Source organism: Gouania willdenowi, chromosome 7, assembly GCF_900634775.1.
Source record: "Gouania willdenowi chromosome 7, fGouWil2.1, whole genome shotgun sequence".
In the NCBI taxonomy this organism is placed as follows: domain Eukaryota; kingdom Metazoa; phylum Chordata; class Actinopteri; order Blenniiformes; family Gobiesocidae; genus Gouania; species Gouania willdenowi.
The window spans coordinates 3271811-3290341 of NC_041050.1; the positions used below are offsets into that span (position 1 = coordinate 3271811).

At 36.8% G+C, this 18531-nt stretch overlaps 1 protein-coding gene across 1 annotated transcript; it reads right to left on the reverse strand.

The window, feature by feature from the left end:
* Window positions 1–4343: 4343 nt before the first annotated feature.
* Window positions 4344–18216, reverse strand: cbln4 (cerebellin 4 precursor). Its single transcript, XM_028453001.1, has 3 exons — window positions 17552–18216; window positions 13400–13516; window positions 4344–4550 (listed from the first exon to the last, which is right to left on the reverse strand). Exons 1-3 carry the CDS (start codon window positions 17858–17860, stop codon window positions 4353–4355), a joined length of 624 nt encoding a protein of 207 aa, XP_028308802.1. The 5' UTR covers window positions 17861–18216; the 3' UTR covers window positions 4344–4352.
* Window positions 18217–18531: the final 315 nt, after the last annotated feature.

The following is an 18531-nucleotide window of genomic DNA, read 5'->3' on the forward strand; positions in this document are numbered from 1 at the left end:
TTCTAACACATCAAATGTGGGCAAAAAATGTATATATATATATATATACAAATCCAACCTTTAATATTTTGATTGAGAGATAATCAGCGTTATAAAAACTTATTAAGTTAGATGTCGACAGTGATGCCATGTAGAAGCTGTTATTAAGTCAGTGATGCTCAAGATGTGGCTCTTTATGTCTTCATTTTAATTATTATTCCCCCAGAAAACCTTAAAAGGGGGAAATTTTAACCCCTTAAAAACCTATTTCTTTGGACCATTTTGCAACTTCCTTTCCATTGTCCCATTTTTGTCCCTTTTCAAATAGTTCTGACACTTTTCTCAAACTTTAGCTTTACCTTTTGCCAATAAATATTCCATTTGTTCCAATTTTTGCAAGTTTTATCCAATTGTTGGCCTTTGATTCCTTTTTAAGCTAAGTTTTGCTCCAATAAATATCACTTGTTTACTTTTTTCACTGCATCTTGATTGTTTTCCACATTTTGCCCTTTTACACGATTGTTTTCCACATTTTGCCCATTTACCACCTGTTTACTATTTATTTGCCCATTTTCTGGCTACTCTTTACTGCTTTTGGCCTATTTTAGTTTTCACTCTTTTCTTGCCACGTTTTTGCCACTTTTGGACCTTTTTTGGCCACCTGTTTAACAACTCGGCCATCAAAAAAAACTTGGCGGACCTGCCCACTTTGGGTCGACGGCCCACCGGGACGATGCCCGGTATGCCAGATGGCCACTTCACCCCTGATGGAGAATTTCCCAGTCCATTGAAATATCCCCAATCTATTACACTTTAGCAGCTTAACAGACTACAAGCATTACAACCTTTATATAAAACTAAACATCTCAAGTTGAGTCACTAAAGCAAGATAACAAAGAAAAAACTAAATAAAACAGATATTGACAGTTCAAATTTTAAATCAGGATAAAAACAGGTACATTTCATTCTCCTAGCCTGGGACTCATCAGTTTTGTGGGGCCCTAGCAGTGGCTCATGGGGGTCTTGCAATGTGATTGTTCATATACAGCCAGAAACGGCTCTGCTGATTGAAGTAGTACAACTTTTATCACAGCCGGGGGCCACAAAAGTGTGATTGTCTGACTATCAACATTTATGTCAGTATTTAGAATACTGACCAATCTGAGCATTAATACAAGGAAAAACAAAGGGTTGTTGTCTCAGATAACTCTGTGTTTTGTGCGTTTTTGGAGTCATTTTGTGAAATTCTTGTCTTTTTATATATATATATATATATATATATATATATATTTGTTATTTTCTGTTTATATTGCCAGTTAGTTTGTACATTTCTCTATACAGTGAATTTGTACATTTTATGAGTCAGTTTGTGTATGTTAATGTCGTTTTGTATATTTTGGTGAATTTTTTAATCTGTTTGAGTGTTTTTCTGTAATTTTGTGTGGTTTTTAAAGTAGTTTGTATGTATTTTCAAGTCATTTTTGTCAATTTCCATAAAGGTTTTAAATAGTTTTCTGTTATTTTAGCTGTTGTTTGAGTATTTTTGTCATTTTGTAGGTTATGTAGGTTTTATGTTGGTGGGCTACACAAAATTTGATTAGACCAAGGGCCGCATGTGGCCCCTGGGTTGCTGGTTGCCCATGTGTGGTTTGGTGTTTTGATCATTTGAATTGGGGGCTGTTGTAATCGCCTTAAATAAACACTAAATGGTAAACATATTATTTAATGGCAACATTTGGGTAAAATAATAAGTAGTAATACGTCTTTGGTTTGCCACTAATGCCACTCCTGGTGACACTGATTGTTATTGTGTTTTTAATAGCAGATTTGTTCGGTTTGGGGAAATTTTGCAATAATATGACTTTTCACACACCCCTCATCGATTGCTCCAGTTACTGGTGGTTTGGTTTTAAAGTGAAGCAGCAGTTGGTGCAGTTTGGTCTTTCTCCAAGGTCTCATCCTAGCTGGATGTTACAGATTCTCCCCGACTCCCCTTCACAGATCATCGATTCGCTTCCCCCCCGTATGCGTTTATCACTGCAGCAATCTAAATCTTTCTCCACACTGTTTGTGTTGTTCTACTGTTGAGGAAGTGAAAGCGTTTGGTCTCTGAAAAGTACAGAAGCAGCACATCAATATTATTTGGTTCCGATAAAAGATCTTCCCTCGTTTTTTTTTATTTTATTTTTTCTATCTTTTTACCTTTGGTCTTAAATTTTGGGGTCACTGAAGCTGTGGAGAAGTAACAACCACAGAGGAAGATATATATATATTTAAATATTTATATGTTTTAATAGCAATGATTTAAAGTCACTATTTGAGTTATATACTGCATAAAAAAAACATTTCTAACTTTAGCTGAAAAACTTAAACAATTTTAAAAGCTTTCTTTTATCAAACAACATTTGTCTGAATAATCTGAATATCATGACTTCAGATCACAAAAGTTCTAGAGTATTTTTACGCTACTTTTGACCAGTAACGTAATGGTAAAGTGTAACGCTATCTTAGAATACACATTTAAGAACCCCCTAATATAAGAATTGCGTTTAGATTAAATCCACGTTTGTGTTTCCCCTGTAATGCTAATGTTCTGCGTTGTTAAACCTTTTCTTGGTTAAAAGCAGCACTAACTTTACACAGGCTCTTGTGTTATTTCAGATGAATAAAAGACAATAAGGACAGAGGGAATGATAGACGACCAAACACTCATTTTTGTGGCAAACATCACTCTAAGAGAGTATTTCAGGATGAGATTTTGGCTTTTTTCAATGCAATTTTAGCCAAGCACTGCAAAACTGCCTGTGTTTCAATTAATTACTTAAAATCAAACTATCGTAATTTACTAAAAAATGTAAAAAATAAATATAAGTTTTTCACGATGGCCTAAACTCTTCCCATCTTCAAAAAATATCTTCTCATCACCAGGAATGCTTCAACATTGGCCCTCATTTATCAACCGTTCGTACGTTCAGATCTGTCCGTACTACGTGCGTTCGACCAAATTCACGCATACTTTGGTATTTATCACTTCTTACGTGATTGTACCCTACGATGAAAATCTCATGTCAGGTCTGACCTTGTGTACGATAAGTGTGTGGAGTATGTGGATTAGTGGATCATCACAGCCAAATCTGACTGAGATTGAATATAAAGTATTAAACAAGCCTCAGCTGTCATTGACGCATAAGCAAACAGACATTTAGAACAGATCAAAACAGATTATTAAAACAAATTAAACTAAATATCACAAATTTAAAAAAAAAAAAAAAGCCCACGTTATGACTGATACCACTTTTTTGGTTTTCCTTTCACAGAATGCCGTATAACCCCGCTAATAAACTCTGCTACTGTGCTACATGCAAACGGGATGCACATATGTATGTGTCTTGGGGAATGAGGTGTTGTATGCAGGAAACAGGACCTCATTCATGCTTTTAAATGTAAATAGTTCGTTAAACCTTTACAAATGTGCTGCAGTAATCAGTAATGTAATGAACTATAGGTGAAATTGGCTGAAGGCATAATAAACACAGACAAGGGACAACATTTAGTTATTTTTAACAATCGTTAATTTCTTTTAATGTGATATTTATTGCCTAAAGCGTGCGGTCTGAGGTCGATATGAATGTCAAATTTCCATGTGTCTCTGCTGTGAAGTTGTTCTCAGCGCACACAGGGGGGCAGACTTTACCTGCCCAGTAACTGCTCCTCTTCGCGTTTAAATGCCCTTCTTAAATTCCAGTTTTCACACGTTCAAAAAGCTCATTTTTGTTTTGCTCCACCTCAGATGTGAGGATGCCTTTTCTTATTTGACCTCAGTGGGCGGAGCCTCCAAAACAGAAGGACGTAATGAGTTAATGACGATCAAATTCAGCCGCCTCATTTATCAACACCCCATCATTTGTACGATGGGATTGATCAGATACGAATGTTTCATAAATCTGTCGTACGACCAAATGTGATTTACACTCGTTTTTACGAAAGGTTGATAAATGAGGGCCATTGCGTTTCCTCATTATCAATAAGCTTAATAAGTACTGGTGGCAAAACATACACATTTTCTAGGCAGCAACAGATACAGTGCAAAAAAAAAAAAAACATTGAAATCACGCTGCTTAACATTTTCCAACAAGAGATAAGAGATGTGTCAGTATTCCTCAAGCTTCTTTCCTCTGGATGGGGTTCAAAACTTCACAGGAATGTGAATGATCTTCCAAGTCTCACTTCCTGTGTTTGCAACAATCCGTTTCCATTGCACATTTTTCCTGTTTTTGGCAAACATCCATCAGATGCACAGCAATAGTTTGATTAAACTGTGACCACATGATATAAGGAAAGGAGGTAAATTACAATCAGTCCTCTTTTTCTTTTTACAGCGGAAACACAAGAAAACCGGAGAAGGTTGAGTATTGCCATCCACCAACTAGGTTTCCCTTCTCCAGCTTTAGGTAGACTTTGTCCTCTTTTTCAAGGTAGAGTATAACGCCGTTAGTGGCCGCCTCGCGGGTTACGTCTTTGTCACCTGCAAAGGCTGAGATCACTGGTTTCCCGTTCAGCATCAGGTTCACCTGGAAGGACAAACACAAGTAAACAGAGGTGGGAACAAGTCACAAGTCATGTCACTAAAGTGATTATTTTATCTATAAAATGGTGATGAGGAAGTGCTTTTACACTTTTTTTCCAAAACACTTTAGACTTCCAATAATTGGCAGGTTTTTTTAATTTTATTTTTTATGTTTTTACAATTTATTACATGCTATACCAGTGTGATATCAGTTTTAAATGAAGAAAAACACAAAAAATAGATTACAATGAAAGCTCACATGAATAACAGATTATAACATTTAGAATGTATAAAACTATTTACAATAAAAACAATTTTCCATGTTTCTAAACAGGACAATTTATGGCAACTATTACACTTGCAAGCTGAAGCGATTACTTCGCAAGCTTTCTACAAAGGAGGGAATGTGATTATCGTAATGTTTGTCTGTAAAGCGCAACATGTTAGCTTTCATAAACAAAGGTCTTTATCGGTGGTCAGCCTCCACCATTTGGGGCATTACCGCCTTCTACTGACATGGAATGTGGGGAACAGCTCCAAGCTCAATCAATCTCCTGCAAGTTGGCCAAGTACGCTAATCGCGCATTAAAAACAATAGTGGCGTTAAAGGGAATTTGCGTTAAAGTGTTAATAACGCGTCAATTTTGACAGCCATAAACATATTTGTCAAATAGTGATATAATCTGACATCATGCTTTTATAAACAAATCAATCCAGCATCTTTTTAGATTTTAACAGTTCCTCCGTTAACCAAACAAACAATAATCAAAGTGGGAAGTAGAACCAAATCAATTATGAATCATGGTATAATCTTTAAATCCAAAGGATATCACTCTTGGAATCATTTTCTCTGCTAGTGCACGCACGTCTCAGCCCAGCTTGATGTTCAGCTGCTTCCTGATTGGCTGTCAGTTTAATTAAAGGTGGACCTGTCAATCAAAGTCCTGTTTGTCTTTGGATGGCAGCGTGCCATTGAGCAGACTTATTGTTAATTAATAATAATTGCATTTTTAATTGCTATGGTTTCCATAAACTGTGCACGTGTCAAAAAAGACACAGAAATGATCAGATGGAGCAAAGTCTCTTACATCAACAGCAGAGATATCAAGATATCAACATCTTTAGAGATAATCACATCCAAAGTGTGACCATGAGTGCGTGTGTTGGACCAGTCACATGTTGTAGAAGACCAAAAGTGTCCATTAAAGCATACAGTTATTTGACAGTACCGTCCATGTTATTGTCTACATGAATATTAAAGTCATGTGGCATTATTAAAAATTATAGGCAGTGGCTATCCGTACGGTTGCCGGATCAATATACCGATATTCTATCCATACGCAGTGCCCCTATTTGGACAGTTTAGGTCAAGTGATAGGTCAGTCATTGGCCAGGTTAGGTCACGTGACTAAGACTAAACCTTACCCTAACCGTAACTGTAACCCTAACCCTAACAATTATTGCAATATTGGGTTATAACCTAACCCTAACACACTACGTACTTCGGTAACGTACAAATAGCACTGGGGGGTCTCCGTACAACAACCGTACAAATAGACACTTTCAAAGTTATGTTCAGTGCACACAACTGACTGTAGTTCAGAAAACTCATCCATAAATTCTCCAGAATATTTTGGAGGTCTATAAACAACTAAAAACAAAACACTTGAAGTGACAGATCAAACCACCAGACGTTATTTCTTTGCACTGAAACATTGATTTAAAGACGGCAGCAACTCCACCACCTTTTCTGCAAGTACGACACTAACTGAAATAAATCAAGTCGAGTGTGGTGCACTTTTGGTGAGAATAGTCGCACTGATACCATCATTTAACCGCGTAAAAAGTCCAAGTGATGTGTCATTTGTTAACAAGAGATCTAACGTTAAGACTTTACAGTGTATCATATCAATTTCAAGTTACATTTTATTGTTGAAAAAAAAAAACACATTCCCACAGGAGAAAGCATGGACTCTCGAATTGAAAATTTTCATTTAAATCAATATTTAGGTCCTTTTGATGACCAGTCTAACGCTGAATAATAAAACTTTACTAGAAATGGTCATTTATATCAACTTTTGGCCTTTAAACACACAAAATATCCCTTCATATGTGTGTAAGTCTACACTAAGTCTACGTAAGTTATAAGTTGAACAACTACAAAGTATTAATAAAAACTGACAGAGAGCAGAATAAAAGCACAACTGTAGAGTTTCTCCAGGGGACGACATAACACGAACCAACAGCATATGGAAACAGGACTGGTTTTACATCTTCCGACTCATGTTGAATCTCTCAAACCACATTTGTATCCAAGTGTAAGAAACTCTGATCTCATCCCACTAGAGAGATACGACACAGGAATTAACACGGACGAGTAACGCAATGTGTAATTAACACGACTTACGAGAGGAGCGAAATCCCATCAGGCAAACGTGGTTTTATCCACTCATTATTCTGCTCAGATGATACTTTCAAAAGGCATTCATAATGAAAAAAGATATTGGTGTTGATTAGTGAAAATTGTAACTCATTTACTCTCAGCGAGAAAGTTTTTAATTGCTGATGGAGTTGTTGTTACTTCCAATAATGACTTTGAATTAAAAAAAAAAACAACCATCAAGACAAATGATGAAGCCCTTTGAAGAGTTCACATGTCCGGCTCGTTTTCTCCGTCCCATCCACTGACGTACGCCATCAGGAGGTCAATGCATGGAGTTTGGAATGTAGGACTTTCTTTTCCCAACATAAAACCAAGCGTTTCATCTCAATGTATTCACACACACTCGTTCATGTTTTTATGCAGCTTTGCTGGAGGCTAGTGGAGCCGATCTCAGCTGAAGGGACTCAAGGAAGGACGTACCGTAATCTTGGCAGGATGTGAGTCGATCACAGGGTTAATAAACACACACACACAAACACGCGCACACACACACACACACTTGTAGCTAACTTCAGAAGCTTTAATTACAAATGCAAACTCTACTAAAGAAGATGTCACATCATCTTTCAATGGAGCGCTCCATATAATAATCATGTTACAATACTTAGCAGCAGAACTGAAAAATAGTAACTGTTACAGTTACTGGGTATATTATAACAACTGTAATTTGTATTTATACCAAAAGCTTTCTTTCAGTACAGAAACACATCATTAATCAACAGGCATGCAGACGCAGTTAGTGGTTATTTTATTTTACTCAAAGTAATAACGTCATTAGTACAGCGCAAAACGTAACGCACCAAACATGTGGGACTGGTGGCTATGTGCTAAGCTAACCAAGCATATAGGACTGGTCGCTATGTGCTAAGCTAACCAAACATGTGGGACTGGTGGTTACGTGTTAAGCTAACCAAACATGTGGAACTGGTCGCTATGTGTTAAGCTAACCAAACATGTAGGACTGGTCGCTATGTGCTAAGCTAACCAAACATGTAGGACTGGTCGCTATGTGTTAAGCTAACCAAACATGTAGGACTGGTCGCTATGTGCTAAGCTAACCAAACATGTGGGACTGGTGGTTACGTGTTAAGCTAACCAAGAATATAGGACTGGTCGCTATGTGCTAAGCTAACCAAACATGTGGGACTGGTCGCTATGTGTTAAGCTAACCAAACATGTAGGACTGGTCGCTATGTGCTAAGCTAACCAAACATGTAGGACTGGTCGCTATGTGCTAAGTTAACCAAACATGTAGGACTGGTCGCTATGTGTTAAGCTAACCAAACATGTGGGACTGGTGGTTACGTGTTAAGCTAACCAAACATGTAGGACTGGTCGCTATGTGCTAAGCTAACCAAACATGTAGGACTGGTCGCTATGTGTTAAGCTAACCAAACATGTAGGACTGGTCGCTATGTGCTAAGCTAACCAAACATGTGGGACTGGTGGTTACGTGTTAAGCTAACCAGGCATAGAGGACTGGTCGCTATGTGCTAAGCTAACCAAACATATAGGACTGGTCGCTATGTGCAAAGCTAACCAAACATGTGGGACTGGTGGTTACGTGTTAAGCTAACCAAACATGTGGGACTGGTGGTTACGTACAAGCTAACTAAACATGTGCGACTGGTGGCTACGTGCTTAGCTAACCAAACATGAGGGACTGGTGGCTAAGTGCTAAGCGAACCAAAGCATGTGGGACTGGTTGCTATGTGCTAAGCTAACCAAGCATGTGGGACTGGCTGCTACATGCTAAGCTAACCAATCATGTGGGACTAATCGCTACATGCTAAGCTAACCAAGCATGTGGGACTGTTGGCTACATGCAAAGTTAACCAAGCATTAGGAACTGGTAGCTATGTGCTAAGCTAACCAAACATGTGGGACTGGTGGCTATGTGCTAAGCTAACCAAACATGTGGGACTGGTGGCTACGTGCTAAGCTAACCAAACATGAAAGAGTGGTGGCAAAGTGCTAAGCTAACACATATGTTTGATTGGTGGTTAAATGCTAAGCTAACAGCTATTCTGTAAGGAATATGAAATGGACAGAGCTATGCATACATTGAATTCATTACTAAATGACATTAAACAACATATTCTTTATAATTTAAAAAAATCCCTAAAGAGATATTAATTATTAAGAAACTTAAGTGCCAAACACTAATTGCAACACTTCGTTGTTGATATGTCTGTTTTGTTGGTGTAATGTGATTATTATTTTCATTGTATAAATTGTATTGTCACTGTATAATCTGTGGACCAGGTAGAATACTATAGATTATGCTTAAGATAATGGGGATCCTAATAAAAAAAACAAACAAACAAAGGTAATTCATCAAAAAAAAAGCAACTCACTTTACGGATTACTTAAATGGTACCAGTTGTATATTTTACTTTCAAGTGCTATCAAAACATCAACAATAAGACTAAAAGTTTTGTCCTTTTACAGCAGCCAGTAGTTAATTAAATTTGACATTTCGTCAGACACAATCGCTGCTAATTTAGTGTCAGTGGGTGTTGACAAAATCTGTGACCGGACATTATTGGTGGTTTTGGTCACTCCAGAAAAACAAGAAACGTGCAAAAATTGCCACATTTTCCCTCTCACTAAATTGTCCATATCTCAAAAAGAATTAATCCGATCAAACAAAAAATGTACAGTGTGACTTTTCAATAATCTCGGAACAATTGGTAAAAAATTCCGAATTTTGGGCCATTTATAGAAATGAAATGGAACGACCCAGTAAGAATGAAGTAAGATCGCTTCAGTGTCGTCTTTGCATTATTTTATGTTTCCCAAATCCCACAATGCAATGCGTAAAAACTTTAATTCAATGAGTGTGTGTATCACGTTTTTCTGCAGTCTGTGCCTTCTCCCCGCCCTCCGCTCCCTTTTCTGTTTCAGGTGTCTGGATGCTGGAGCTGGTGGTTCCTGGTCGATGGTTCGCAGCTCAACTAGTCTGGGACACTCTGATGTTCTATCTCTCTATCCTGTTCTGATCTGTCCATTAACCCCAACCAGTCACAGCAGATCACCTGGTTCTAACGGAGATATTATAAAAACAAAATAAGGGTGTTTGTTGCTTGTTCATGTGGATCTTGTTGGGTTCTTTTTTCTTACTATAAATATTATATTGACAGTTGTATTTTGCGCTATATAAATAAAGTTGAATTGAATATAATTGAATCTTCAACCTTTTTGCAGAAGAAATACCTTTGATTTATTGATATTAGGCCTACACTGTGTCTTTATCCGTGTTAAAAGAGGTGCTGATGGGATCTGCTGCATGTTTCCTACCACATCCTGTGCAGTTGCTCTGTAAAGCTGTCTCTGGTTAAAATCCAGCCGCTGATGCCTGAGAGGCGTGGATGTGTCTACGGGCTCTAACTTTAGCTTCTAGCTTAGTCGTACATCTACAGATTGAAAATACAGACTCTGACAGTATAAGAAGGAGCTTTGAGCTCAGACACTTCGTACTTTTAAAGAGAATTAGTCAGAATATCTTCATGTGAAGGAACCCAAATTCAGGCAAACTCACATGACTAAAGCACGTTTGTTAGCTAGAATCTGGGTTGTTTGGTGAAACAAAATGCACCCACTATAGTATACTGTCTACTATTTACTATAAGTATGATTAGGAAGATGAGCAAGTATACTTCCAAGTTTCCCATGATGCATTTGGAACCTACAAGGACAAAAACCTGAATCACACTGAGGATAAATATCTGTGTTGATTCTCCACCTTTACTTTGAAAGCTCTGAAAACATTTGAAGTCAGAAAGTGACCAAGTAGAATATTAACATGTGCTCATTTATCCATAAAACTCACGTAGACACATTTCATTCCAACATTTCAAAGATTTTTCGGTGACTCTCCATTTACTACTGACAAAACTTCTGGTTTACTTCAAAACAAGAGCCCTATTTAAAAAAGATTTGGAAAATGCTTGATTCTGCTCACAATGCATCATGGGGCGGTTGAGTATGTCTACTATGCCCACCGTGCATACTTAAAAAATGTTTCCATATAGTATACATCCAGGTATTTGTTGCATACTCAGTATTTTACCGCACTACATCTCGTGTTAAACTCAAGGCCCGAGGGCCAAATTCGGCCTTTTAGAGCATTCAATTTGACCCACAGACAGTAAAATGATCGAGAAAACATAAATTATTGTGTAAATTAGGGGTGTATCGATCCAATATCGGATATCGGGCCCATATTAGCCTGAAAACGAATATCGGATTCATATTTCCGGATTCTCAATTTTTTTTTTTTTTTTGATTTTTTTTCCTGAATTCATTTTTTATTTGTTTTATTCAATTGTAGAATACTGTAGATATTATGTTGAAGGTTCAAATGTATGTAACCAATTGGTTAATAATAAATGGGTCAGTTTTTCTCATACCTACTGTTGCTGACTATTGTTCTTTTTTTGAGTGACATCACTTGATCAAACCTTTTCTAACATTCTACACTACAAAATAAGTATTATTATTATTTTTTAATAAAAAAAAAAAAATAAAAAATTATATACGATTCATGCTGATATTGGTTCAATATCGGCATCGGTCGATACACAAGGCTGCAATATCGGTATCATATCGGAAATGAAAAAGTTGTATCGGGACATCCCCAATGTAAATTACCAAATAATATCTCAAATTCTCAAATTCAATAAAACTCCACAATATCACAATATTTTTAGGAGCTCAAAGTTTTTCCATGCTTACATCACATGAATGCATTTTTTTTTTTGCAAATTATGGAAAGAAATGTCACAAATAATTACACAAAATTGGTTACAAAATCAATAATTTTTGAAGTAAAGATCCTGCAGGGACAGATATTGAAAACTAAAGCACAATAATCCTCCCACTTGAGAATAAACCGCTTCATATTTGGCCCCTGAACTAAAATGAGTTTGACATACAGTATACCTGCACTAGATACTAATTATGAAGTCAGACTTAGTATGAGTGGTACGTTAGTGTCACATAGAAGCGCATCACCTTCAGACAAAATGTTTTTAATTCACGGATTTATTAAAAGAAAAATAACAGCAGCAATGCACCACAATTAATAAGTGCTCATTAATGCCGACTCTGCCATCCTCCCACTTTACCCATTCCAAGTAAACCTGACACAAAGTAAAGTGCTTCAAGCATCCTCCTCCTCACTGTTAGAAAGTCCAGCTGCACAGAACATAAAGATATACAGTTGTGTTAGCGTGCGTGGTAAAGTTTTATTACTTTTGAAAAGACAATAAATATTTAGGTAAAAATGGATTTTATCCAACGCATGCAGACTAATCTTTCTTTTCTGTCTTTTTCTTTGTTTTCCCCTCACCGTGCACGAGAGAGTTTTCTCTAATCAGTCAGAGAACGAATGTGCACAGGAAAGCATAATTGTTTCTTCCATCATTTTTGTTGTTTGGTCGACATAGCAATGCAGCTGAATAATTGAGTTTGTGTTATTTTATTTATTTATTTTTTGTATTTAGAAATAATAGTGGGTAAAAACAAACTGGATAGCAGCCATATTTCACTGATCCAGACAGGGTTGGGGTCAATTATCATTATAATTGCGTAGTTTATCATTCATTACAATATTTGCGTAATTCTAATTGTAATTTTCAAAAATCTGTTGCTGTCATAATTGTAATTAAATTGTAATTGAGTTCAGGTAATGGACTTTGTAATTGTAATTGCTGTGAAACTTCAACACAAACCTAAGGGACCATGTAACAGTTCTATGTACAGTTCTACACATATGTAGATAATAATTATTAAAATATGTTTCATATGAAGCTTTCCCACATTTTACCATTTAAAAATATATACAGTAAATCTAGGGGTACACTGACATAAAAAAGGCTCAGACGCCCACACCATAAATATTAAAACCTATATTTCCATTGATTAGGAAGCATAACAAGGTAACCAATAGATAGGAAAAAAATTAGATGATATATAGTTGTTTTTAGTGTAATTTACAGCTGATTTAGGACCAGTTAATATTAGAGATGCTAAAAGAAAGCTAACACAAGAGGAAGGTTAACTTTGATTAGGTTTTTAAAGGCTCAGTCATTGAGAACGTAATTGTGATTGACTTTCAGAGGATAAAAAATGTATTGTCATTGGAAAAAATGGTGGTCGCTGCAATCGTAATTCAACTGTAATTGAACATGGGTAATTGAAAACGGGATTCCACATGATGGACATGTTCCTGTCGGTGAATAAAACCAAGGCTTAGCAGTTTTCTTGCTGCTAAAAAATAGGCCTCAGGCTAAACCTGCATCTTTCTATTAATGTCCACAAAGTCCTTGAGAAAGTGAGTTTGTTCAAAGCAAACTGCATAATGTATTTAAAAGTGAATCATCAGCACAAGTGTTTGGATTTTTTACCTGTATGGTTTGGCTCTGGTACACTTTAATCACGTGGAAATTGAAACTGTAGACTCCTTTTCTGGGGGAAAAGAACACCGACTCAAACGTGAAGTAATTTCCTATATTCACCAGAACCTGTGAGGGGAAGAAAAGAGAGAAATAAACACTCTTTGCAGAGGTGTTCCTACACTCAGCTCTTCATCGAAGGCTTTTAATATAATAAAATGGGACTTTCAAATGGGAAACACGTTGCTGTTTGGGTATTGGAGGCTTTTCATTGGTGCTCGGACACAAACTGATGGTGGCGACGCTTCAAAATGCATTTAATTCATTCGTTCCTCACAAAGGAATTATAAAACTTCTCATCAGTAGATTTACCAGACCTTAAAAAGAGTTGTTTACTCCTTTGTATCATCGGGGGTTGTAATATAAAGTTAATATAAGCAAGGTAAATCACCAAGCACTAAGAAACCATTCCAAACTAAAAGCAATAGATACAATTAATTAAGTTTGAAAAATGTATTAATGAATTAAATAAAATGGAATAAATGTGCAAATCCTATATGATATGTCCACAAACATCTGAACGTCTGATCAAAGGGCCACGATATCAGATTTATTTTTGTCACAATTCAGAACAATGACCTATATGAGCATAAACAGATGTTTTTGTGTAATTTTGTGTGTTTTTGTTGTCACTTTGTACACTTGTTGTTGTTGTGTATTTCTGGAGTAGTTTTGTATTATGTTTCTGTAATTTTGTATGTTTTTTGGTTGATATTTTTTGTATTTTTGTTGTCGTTTTGTGTTTTTTGATATAATGTTTTGTATTTTTCCTCATTTTGTATGTCTGGTGTATGTTTGTATATTTATCCATCTTTTTGTGTGTTTTTTGGTATATTTCTTTGTATCTTTGTTGTCGTTTTGTGGTTTTTTAAATAATTTTTTGTATTTTATTTGTTGTTTTTTGTATGTCTGGAGTAAACAAAAACTCCAGACAGACAGAGTCAGTTAACTGTCATTTTGTTTATATTGTTTGTTATTTTGTCATTTTGCATAATTACCTGTTATTCTATGCGTGTTTGTTGTCGCTTTGTATAATTTTTGTGTATTGTTGTCATTTTGTATTTATTTGCAATTTTTAATAAATGTTTGATCAAAATCAAAAACTATAGAATACAGTTAATTGAGATTGTGTGTGGTGTATTTAATTAGAAAAAAAATTACTAAAAATATTATTTGATTATTCAATGACTATTTAATTTTTATACTCTATTTTCTTTTTACCAAGATTTACATTTGAGGAAGTTAAAGTATAGAATACCATTAATTGTAAAGGTTCACAAAGATTGTGTGTGGAATTATAATTAAAAGAATTACAAATATTTTTTTTCATTATTTAATAATTTAATAACTATTTAATTATTACATTTTTATAATGTCACTTTTTAACTAGATTTATATTGAAGGAAGTGAAAGTATAGTGAACGTATAGAATGCAGTTATCATTTACTAGATGACCTCATTTGAATTCTTGCGCGACCCGATATGGGGTCACGACCCCAAGGTTGAAAACCCCTGCTTTAACACAACAAAGGGAGCAATTTTTAATCAAATTGTAACAATATAAGTATTTTTCTGAGCTGCTTTGACAAATAACCCTAAATAACTAAATAACGATTGAATATTTGAGTGATTAAAATAAATCTATTACGTTTGACTGTTAAATATGATCCAACCTGAATATGTCAGTCAGCTTATATACAGAGCTGCACTTAAGAGTGTCTCATGTGTGTCACTAAGAAGTATTAAGTGCCCCGCAGTCAGAATCGATTCCAATATGGAGGCTGACGTTCTTTGGATTGTAATGGTTGTGGACAGTAAGTCCCACCTGTTTATCAAACACACTTCGGGACCAGATCCTCACCACCTATAAACTGTATATACACACAGCATCACATGCACCTGATCCACACCAATCACATCAGTTGAAAAGGTGTCACAGAGATCATGTTATGTAATTCCAATGGGATGACAAGGAGATCCGGTGCTGGGAAATGAACACCTCGCATTGCATTGCTGCCAACCCACTGATGTGTGACTAACACAAGCCCTTGTTTTAGATTTGTTTGGGTGGATTTCAGTGGGTGGGTGGGTGCGTTAGTGAGGGGGGGTGGCTTCAGGCAAAAAAAAGGTAAGTCTGCGCGCGTGTGTGTGTGTGTGTGTGTGTGTGCAGGGGCGTCACTATAACTTTAAGGACAGGGGAGGGTTAAAAGTCATTTTAGTTAAGCAAATACAGAGCAGTTTGATCTCATTTTATGCTGGAAAACGAGTAATTTTAACATTATTATGCACTCGTTTACACTTCTACGTATACATAAAATACAAAATATGTAAGAAACCAACGATATCTAAGCAATAAGTGACAGATATCAGTCCCAACAGGATTTTACTTTTAAATTTCCTAGATTCTGTGACCAATTATTATTTAAATAAGGGAAATATTATGTGACAATTTGAGGAAAATTAAAGGATTTTGAGGTTTTTCAACAGGTCACCGTTAAAAATTACTCTGATCATGTGATACAAGTACCGGGAAAACTGTGAGCCTCTGCAAATATTGTTGAGTTTCATTTTACACAATGACTCATATTTTCTCTGTCATTTTCACTTTCTCCTAATGGCCGAATTGGCTGCTCCAAAGGGCCGGATTTGGCCCCCGGGCCTTGAGTTTGAAACCTTCACACACATACACCCTTGTATCAGTGATTAAAGATTCGATTTGAAGTTATTTTATAAAATGATGCAGTTATAAGAGACCACAAAGGGATTTGAACATGATCATCTTCATTGATAAGAAAATTAAACTTTGATAACAAATAAATCAAGCCACTATTATTTTTATTTCATTATTATTATTTATTTAATTATTTAGCCACGCTTGAAACAAAAGTAAGCTTCAAAGTGTAAAAGATACACTTGTGAAATTGAAACACAAAAGGCTGAACACTGTGAAGTGACAGGAAAAACTGACAGATTAATCATTTATGAATTATTATTATTATGAAAAATAATAAGTTATATGCATGCGAGGGGGCAGCGGGAGCATTGCATTGGTCCCAAAACTTTTGAGACTTTAGGTTGGTTCTTCTTCTGTTGCGCAATTCTTCTTCACAATGTAAATGGTGAAGTGACACTGCACCCAGCAGTTCATGTATGGTACTGCAGCTATAAGGAAGCAGAAAGCTGATTTTATCAGGAATTTACAACATTAAACGACGTGTCGACGGAAATTTTAGCATTCAATATTATCAATGTTACGTCAATATGTTACAAATCATTTTTGCATTATTGTATATGTTGGAGTGAATCTTAAGACCGTCTATATATTTAATTCAATTTCTTTTTTTTCTTTTTTTTTTTTCTGAAGGCTTCAGCCCACATAAAATTAAACTAATGACACCACTGTGTGTGTGTGCCAATGTGTGTGTGTGTGTGTGTGTGTTAGGGCTGGGCGATATGGACAGAAACTCATATCTCAATATATTTTCTCAAAATGACAAAATTTACTTCAAATGAAGTCTAAAACAGAAAGACAATTATGGGTTGAATTTTTTTATGCAAACTCCAACACAGGCACACTTTTCTCTTCTCTAAAGGACAGCACTTGTGAGTGAGTTCTGTAGTGTGGCTCGTTTAGGGGAAAGTCTGGGTTTGAACACACTCAGAAATTTAATGAGCTTTACATGTTGTTCTGAGAAGTAACAAAAGCAGTGACTCCTAAAACCAGTATATTTTAAAACAAAATAAGCTATATATATATATAAATAAAATAAAAACATCAATATCGACAATATAGGCAATATTGTAATTTTCTATATCGCCAACATAGAAAACTCAATATATCTGAATCTCGATATATCGCCCAGGACTAGTGTGTGTGTGTGTGTGTGTGTGTGTGTGTGTGTGTGTGTGTGTGTGTGTGTGTGTGTGTGTGTGTGTGTAGCTGTGCAGGATGCAGACATAATAAAACATGCAGGAATCACATGCAGTAACAACAGCAGAGTTTACAGGAATGACATTAAACAACAACATTAAATACAATAACACAAATAATACAGTATTCAGAGTTTTTTGTTTTTTTTTCTGTAGGTGTGTTATTATCAGCACCTGATCAAAGTAGATGATCCTGGTTTTGTTGCTCATCTCCGATGGCTCGTGGTTGTTGCTGCGCACCGCAGAGAAAGCCACCTTGGAGTTGGCGGCGCGCACCGAGATGCCGAGCGGGGATGAGGACTTCCAGTCCGTGGCCGGGTTGGAGTCGCACACCACCAGACATTTACCCTCCAGGACGATGGGCTCCGTGTCGTTCTGAGCTTTGGCCACCTCACCAATCAAAGTCCAGCCCAGGACCAGGACCAGAACCAGGGACCTCACCATCACCACCACCACCATGGTCATGGTGCGCTCGCTCTCCATCGATGCTTTACAGGCAACAGTGGTCAATTCTCTCCTAGTGGATCCACCAAGGTCCCATAGTATCCCAGTTAAACCATGTTAGCCACTGAAACCAGTGTGTTGGCGCTGCGCAAACCACCAAAAATCACCGCTGACTCCCCTCCACGACACTCATTGTCAGGTGGAACGCTTCACGTGGGCAGATGTTTCCAGATGTTTCTCCAGGTGATAAATGGTCCATAGCCTTAATTCAGCCTCGCTCCAACACGCGCGTCAGACAGCGACCGTTCCCGCGGTGGAAGTGCTGCGTGTGAGCGCGCGCACTCACCCACTTTACGCACGCACATGGGATCCAGAGCCATAATTAACTGCCACTGCGTAATTTCCTCCGCGTGTCCGTGCGTCTCATTCCTAATGAAGTGCACGAGCCCCGCCTTTACACCGAAGTTTACCTTCAACACCTGCTCTGCTCAGATATAGACATCGATTATGAAGAAGCTGATCAGTGTGATTGATTAACTGATGATCAGTGTGATTGATTAACTAATGATACAAACATACAGACACCTTTGGTGTTTCCAGCCTCTGGTTCACGTCTCTAGTGTGGTCACTTCATCCTCATTTCATTGGACAGGTGACCTGAAAAAACCTGTAGGGTTCAGTCACAGCCATCCAACATACCGGTAATAATA